Genomic DNA, 8005 nt, shown 5'->3' on the forward strand with positions numbered 1-8005 from the left:
ATTAGACAAATGCAAATAAAAGCAACTCTGAACTTCTACTTCACAGCCGTCAGAAGGCAAAACTGACAAAAATGGAAAATACAAATGCTAGGGGAACTATAAGGAAAATAGGTACATTAATGTACCATTTGTGAACTTATGAATTAGTCCAAGCATTCTCAAAAGCAACTTGAAACTATGCCCAAAAGATTATTAAACCTTGCATACCCCTTGATCTAGCAATACTACTATTAGGTCTATGCCACAAAAAGAAAAAAAATCAAAGAAAGAGTAACAGAATCCTAATAAAGCTTCCCCTCACCCCAATATTCTAACTTCCTTATAGTCCCCACTGAACATCAGGTCCACTGCCCCTACCTAGCCACTCACCCTCCCCACTCAAAAATCTAACTTCCTCATATATGCACCTCACTGCTCACTAGAACAAGAGATGTGTCCATGAACTCATATTTCTCACAGAACAGCAGGCATGTCCATGTGATGGGATCCCAGTCACTTCCCCTAGCTAGCCGCTGCCCCCAGACCATTTCTCATATTTCCCACAGAATCAGCAGATGTATCCATGCAGTCAACCTCAACTACATCTATCTAGTCTCAGACAGCACCACAGTACTCAGCCAATCAGAAAGCATCACCATCAGGATGCCCAAGCAGGACGTGGACCTCAAAACAAAAGAAGAAACTTTCCCTAGGTAGGTACCTACGCAGTAATAGTAAAGAACTGACCTAGAGTGAACTTATGACATAGAGAGGCTTATTATAATACCATTATCATATATACATACGCCCCCATGGGTTTTTCAATATGGATTGTGTGTAATCGCATACACAGTTTCATTGAGGCTGATACCCCTCCCCAATTATCTAATCTTTTAACAAACCCCTCCTGACTTTTTAATATTCATAATTTCTGTTATGTAATTGTATTTTTACCCTGTAAAAATCCATCTTGCTATCTCTGAAGTCTCTGGTTCCTCTTGGAACTTAGCTCACTTCATGAGAGGCATCAATCTCAATAAATGCCTATACTTGAATTAGAGGTGGTCTGACTGAATTCTTTGAGATGGTTCCACAACAATGCATCATGAAACTGCAACAGTTTTGGGGGTCCCTGGGTGGGCACACACTAACCTTAAAGAAGAGAAAAAAGACTTAAATGAATGAAAATATTTATATAGGCAAAGGACCAGAAACTTTTTGTGGTGGCAAAGAACTACAAACTAAGTGGATGTCTAACAACAGGGGAATGGCTGAATAAATTATAGGATACAAATCTGATGGAATACTACCGTACTGTATGAAATAATAAAGGGGAAAGTTCCAGAAAAACCTGGGAAGACTTGTGTGAACTGATATAGAATGAAGTGAGCAGAATAAGGATAATGACTTGTACATTGTAAAGACAAACAACTCCAAAGACTTTAGAACTCTGAACAATGCAATCACCAACCACGATTCTAGAGGACTTATGATGAAACATGCTACCCATCTCCTGACAGAGGTCATGGACTCAGGATAAAGAAACACACATATATACATCCACATATATATATATATATCAGACATGGTCAGCATAGGAATATTTTTGCTTGACTATGTATAATAGTTACAAGGATTTTGGTTTTCTTTCTTTTTTAATGGGGAGAGGTGGAAGGAGAAAAAATTCATTCATTAAAAATAATTAAATTTCTACAAATGAATTATTTTATTAATACAGAGATTAAACAAGATTCCTATAAAGCTCCTTCCAATTCCAGAATATAACAATGCAATTTCTTTTTGTATGTAGTTAAATTTGAAGGTCACTTCAGGTATAACAGGATGCTTGAAAATGAATACCTGCTGGTTTCAAGGAAGAGTTCCCAGAATTTCCCCTTTCAACTCATAATCCACTGCCTTATGAGCCTTGACTTTACCTGACAAGCTAACCCCTCCCATACTAAGGTATGGATAACCCCAGAATCTGTGAGGAGGAAAAGAAAGGATAGTACTCAGTAACAAGAGAATAAAATCTATGGAGGCATCAGGAAGCAGCCACTATTGACAGTGAGAACTAGGACCTGAGACACTAGGGAGGTTCTCTATTGAAAGAACAAGTTAGGACTTCTGAAACCAGAGCTGATGATACTTCATTTCCCTTCACCACTTTTTACTCTCTCTGAAAAACAAAAAAAAATGAGGTTAATGCTTTCCCAAGGGTAAAAGGTTCACCCAGCTTCTTTAAAGTTTGTTTACCTTTCCATATTTAAGTATTTCCTTTGTTTCTTAAGCTACCAAAACAGCTACCAAAATCTGTTAGGGTTGATTGGGGTCTGCTAACCTCAAGGATTTTGCCAAAACTCAATCTGTCTGGGGGTTCAGAGTTGTTGATACATTTTATAACTTCTCAAGGTAGAAAGAATAGCTGTACTAAGGTTCTTCTAACCAATGAGTCAGCAGTGACTGTGGTAGTGCCTGGGCGATGTCACTGAGGCTGGGTCTCTGCTATTTGTCCTGACATTGGTTTGAAAGTAATGGTATGCACTAATAATATTTAATATAAATTTTAGACTTTAATAAGGGCCAGAGCTTGAATTAAGAAGAGTCTGGACCTAATAGTTTGTTCTCTGAAGTAAACTCAGAGAATGCCTCTTCCTATGTCAACAAAGCCAGATGGGGCTAACTTAGCTTTCCTTACAAGACCCTTACACTATCTTGAATAATGGGATGTTTTCCACTTCCTATAGCATGTTAATGGTAAAGAAAACACAGATATCTTGGGTCGTAATTTCTAATGAAACTTTGTCAACTCTGTTAAAAAATGCCCTTCCCTGTGTCAGCAATTTCAAAGACCTGTTTATGACAGAATGCCTGCCACCAGAGTGGTGGGATTTTCTCCTTATGGTGTGTCATAGAGACATATGCTACACAGAGGAAATTCACACATCCTGGAATCGTAAATTCCCACTGATGTTACTTTGTTAATTTTCTTGTCTCACTAAATTTACAATTTGTTCAACTAAGAAAGTTCCTTTCTCATGGTAAAATGTATTTAAGCCTGATCATTCCTGTACTGGGTCAGTCAGGACTGTCCTAGCTCCATGATTCACATTCATTAACTATAAGGGAATAAAATGTATGCATTTAGCCTATTGCCTTTTCTTAACCAAGCTTTCAGGTTGACAGCACAAAGGGGAGGAGGCAAGGGAGGAGATGGAGAGAATATCACACTCAAAGAAAGGAGCAGGCTGACCCAGGAAAAGTGGGGAGCAAGAAAGAACAATTAGGATTCCTCCCTACTTATATACCATGTCAATACAGCAGCCCCCACCCCACTTCTAGACAGAAAACAAAAATATGCTCTTTTGGCCTGATAAAACCATGGGACTCAACCAGCATTACAATTTTTAATTGTATTGACTGTTGATTAATTGATTGTTAATTCAATTCCTTAATAGTGACCAAGACAACACAGTGAGCAGATACAAGAATACAGTCACTTTAGAGCTATATTAACTCTCATCAATTATTAAATTATTACTTCTAGTTTTATAAATCAGTTTCTAATAAGTATGGGCAATGTGAGTCAATCTTACCAGGGTTTCATTACCCTTCAGGAAGCTGACTCTGGACCTGAAGAAAGTTCACCTTTTCTATCACATGACAATATGAACTGAACAGCTTTACAAGAACAGTCGCTCCAGAATTTGGTCACATCCAGTCTTCAAAATGGGCATTACCCTCACTCATATTTTTTACATTTTATTCCTTTTCTAGTGTCTGTTCTGCTTTACCACTCTAACTAGCAGAACGTAAAGTATCTTGGGAAACTAATAACAGCAAAACTAGTCCTACTTCACATTCTCACAAAACAATAAATACAAGAGATCTCCTTTGCTAGATCATCACCCCCTCTTGCTCCTTAAGAATGGATGTTCTCATTGGAAATTGAGAGGATGCTCATCAATTGGGGAATGACTAAACCAGTGGTTGTTTATGAATGTAATTGAATATTATTGTGCTATAAGAAATGATGAGCAGGTGGATTTCAGAAAAACCTGGAAAGACTTATATGAACTGATGCTTGAGTGAAGTGAGCAGAACCAGGAGAATATTGTACACAGTAACAGTAACACTATAAAATGATCAACTCTGATTCACTTAGCTCTTCTCACCTGTACAATGATCCAAGACAATTCCAAAAGACTCATAAGGGAAATGCTATCCACATCCAGAGAAAGAACTGATGGAATCTGAATGCAGATCAAAGCACACTATTTTCTCTTTTATGGGGGGTGGGGTGGGGGGAGGAAGTATGTTTTTTTCCTTTTGTTCTGTTCCTTCTTTCACAACATGACTAATAGGGAAATGTTTTACCTGACTGTAATTGTAGAATCTATATTAGATTGCTTGCTGTCTTGGAGAAGGAGAGAGGAAGAAAAATTTGGAACTCAAAATCTTTCATAAGATCAATGTTGAAAATTGTCTTTAAATATGGAAAAATTGAAATAATATTAAATAAAAAAGAAGAAAAGGAATAGATCTTCCCCAAGACTCTGTCCTGAGCCCTTTTCTCTTCTTGCTGCATACATTCTGTTGGTGATCTCATCTGTTTCCAAAGGTTCAATTAGCATGTATTTTATAAACCTTTGTCTAAATAATTCCCTAAACTCTATGCCCATCCCTAATTGCTCTTCTGAACTCCCATCCTAATTCAATCAACAATTAAACAATATTTGACTTCTACAACTGTTTGCTATAAGATGTCTGTCTCATCAGTATCTCAAACTCAACAAAGTCACAAACAAATTGATTTTCTCCTCAAAATGTATCATTCCTCCCAACTTCCTTATTTTAGTTTAAGGCCAACAACTTAGCAGTCCCCAGGTTTGTAACCATAGAGGCATTCCATACTCTTCCCTGTCCTTCACATTCACATCGTCAATCAATTACCAGGTTTCATCTATTCTGCTCTCACAACATCTCAAATACCTGGATCCTTGACTCCATTCACACACCCATGGCCCTAGTCCAGGCCTTCATTACCTCTCACTTGGGGGATACTCCTAACTACTCTCTTTTCTTACAGTTCCCCTCCTCCCCTCATCCTTTTCAATCAGTCTTCCCCAAGCTGCCCAAATAATCTTCGTAAGGCACAGGTATGACCACATGTGAAGGACAACAATTTACACTGCCTCCTCAGCCATCAGTGTGACAAGCTCATGCCACACATTCCAAGCTTCCAATCAATTGATAGAAAATTCTACAAAGGACTACCAAGAGGAGGGTATGACCTTATAAAGAAACGATCAAACACCATACGTGTGTGTGTGTGTGTGTGTGTATGTGTAAGTTCCAGCACTTTCCCTGTGGCAGAAAAGATTCAATTATGAGGGAAAAAGCAGGGAGTCAAGGGTCACTTAGCTCTGGATCATGGTCCCTAACAGGACCAAGCACCTCCCAGCTAGAGTAGCCCATCTTATACTGCAGCATAGACTTCTTGGGGCTCAGAGTGACTGGGAGTTGATGTGGTTTTCTCTTGATCTTATGCATTCTTTATGAACCTCATCTAAAAAGCAACCATGAGTGCCTCACATGGTCACTTCCTTCACCTTCAGAACCTATGATTCGGTACATCAGCAAGAAGGTTATTCACATGTTCAAAAGCCTTCCATGACTCCCTATTTCCTCTAAGATAAAGTACCATCTTCTCAGCCTTTCATTTAAGAGCCTCCACAATGTGGGCCACGGGGTGTCTCTGGTTTTTGTCTTTGTATACCTAGTCCCTTGCTTGTGGAAAGTGTTTTATAAATGGCTGAATTAATTGAATTAAAATGCTAAAGATACTGCATTTCTTCCAGATTCATTGCCTTATTTTCACCTGGTCTTTCAACTTTGACACTTACATAAAGGCTGATGACTTTATAAGGCCAGATAATTTTCAGTCCATGTCGAACTTTAAGGAACTTTTTCCAGCCCTCTATCCCCACTCTTAAAATATAAACATTTCCCATAAACATTTAAAATACATGTATTTTAGTAATCTTTTATGGAATAAAATACTCTGACACTAATCTGGGCCTAGTACTTTCAGGTGCTGATGAGCAGCAAACAGAGAAAGTGTGAGCCAAAAAGAATGAAGAAAGGCATACAGTAGCAGTCTCCTAAGCCCCTTTTTTCAGGAAAATGGGAATGAACAAAAATGAACCCCAATAGCCAGCTCCCCAAATGGAAAATTTATGACCCAAAGATAAGCATCTTCAAAGATAGAAGTGCAGTCGAAAAGCAGTGACTGACGTGACATTAAACATAACACTTTAAGTGCGTAGGTCTTCAGCTCATCACTAAGAGATGACCTCTAAGATCCTTCCCAACATGGACATTCTATTCTGAGAAGAGAGTTGTTCGGGTCACCTTTGTGTATTTTAGGACAAAAGCAATCACTATGACAAGCCAACAAGATAGAAGCAGAAGGAAAGATCAGGACTCTGCCCATAGAGCCCACTCTCCAATCTCCTGCCACAAGTGGTCTCCAGTTCTACAAAGGAGAGTGCTTTACCATGAAATCAGACCTTTTTCACCACGACCAGTCTGGTCTGGCTCAAGAAACCTCAAAGTACAGCAAAGTTTCACATAGGTGTCTTAGAATCTTTTCCAGCAGAGCCCACAAAAGCACCAAGACTTAATGAGAAATGAATCTAAGAAGTATCACATAGCCCATGGCCTTCTCTCTACCTAATTCATGCCAGCTGACACTGAACAGGAAACAAGGCCATAAAACCATGGTCCCTCGAAGGAGCAGCCTTAGGGAGGTGGTGGTCTATGCCTGGGATTTCAGAATTTCTGTACCCCATATACACACATACTTCCTCAGTCTGTCAGAACCTGAAATTACCTGAACAGGTGACAAGACTTGCCATTCTATGATTACAAAGGAAAGTAATCGTAGCTTAAATTCCATCGACCACTGACAGTCTCCCCATTAAAGTGTCTCTTGGGGCAACAGGGTGGGGGGGGGGGGGGCAGATCAGGACAGTGGATAGAGCGGAATCCTGCAACTTCTAAAAGGGAGGGGGGGGTAGGACCTGGGAGGAGCTTGGAAAGTGGGAAAGAGGGCTAAAACAAATCTTATATACTTCACAATTTCCCCCTAGGGGAGGCATAGGTCTGCCAGTCCTAGGAATCCCACCAGAACTCCATTCATTCTACCCAACACAACGGCTCTCCTCCAAGTTTTCACAGGTCCTGAAGTTTGGAAGGTTAACTCAAGCAGCCAAAGCAATTGCTATGTTCCTATTCCCTACCCTGTCACTCCACCCTCACCTCCCTGCAGTGCATCCTCTCCTTCCTAAAACTTGTCCCCTGGAATTCTTCAATTCCCCATTGCCCAGCCAACTGTGATTCCTTCTTGCACCTGCTGGCCCAGGTTCAGACTCCTCCCCAACCCAGGACAGGGAATGTTCCCTTCACCCGGTACCCCTCCACTCACCAGTCTGCGCTGTGCCCAGAGGACACTCACCATGCGCCCTGGTGGCCATGGTGCTGGACAGCGGGGTGCTGGACAGCGGGGTACTGGACTGAGAAAACCAGATAGCCTAGCTGCTGGCGGGACTGTGCCGGTTTATCTCAGCGAGGCTAATTCCATCGCGGCTCAACCTGCTCAGGACTAGCCCGCCCCAGCCCCTACAGCTGCCGCCACCGCCGCCGCCTCCTCCCTCTCCTCCCCTTTCCCACCCCGCCCCCTTCCCCCTTTTCTCTTCTGTCTTCTCTCCTCTCCCTTCCCCTTCCTGGGGCCGCTGGCTCAGAGGGGCCATAGAAAGCCCCTCCTGCTCAGCACCCCGGACGCACAGACTCTACGTGGGCAGGGTAAGTGGTCCCTGTGGATGCTGGCTTCCTTCCCTACGGATTGAGCGCTGAAGTGTGCAAAGCTGGAGGGGGAGAAAAGGAAACCTCCAGTCAATCCCCTCCTCTGTGCTTGTTTTCTCCTCCCCCCCGGACTCCCCTTACAACTCATCCCACTGTGAAA

The 8005-nt window shown here is 41.4% G+C and overlaps 1 protein-coding gene across 1 annotated transcript in view; it reads right to left on the minus strand.

Moving 5' to 3' along the window:
- ANO2 (anoctamin 2) overlaps positions 1-7647 on the minus strand; it is a 578869-nt gene extending 571222 nt beyond the window's left edge. The window contains exon 1 of the mRNA XM_072653705.1: positions 7469-7647. Within this exon, the coding sequence (XP_072509806.1) occupies positions 7469-7517 (49 nt within the window). The 5' untranslated portion in view covers positions 7518-7647. The remainder of the gene's footprint in view (positions 1-7468) is intronic.
- Between the last annotated feature and the right edge of the window lie 358 nt (positions 7648-8005).

Source organism: Notamacropus eugenii, chromosome 3 (genome assembly GCF_028372415.1).
Source record: "Notamacropus eugenii isolate mMacEug1 chromosome 3, mMacEug1.pri_v2, whole genome shotgun sequence".
Classification (NCBI taxonomy): domain Eukaryota; kingdom Metazoa; phylum Chordata; class Mammalia; order Diprotodontia; family Macropodidae; genus Notamacropus; species Notamacropus eugenii.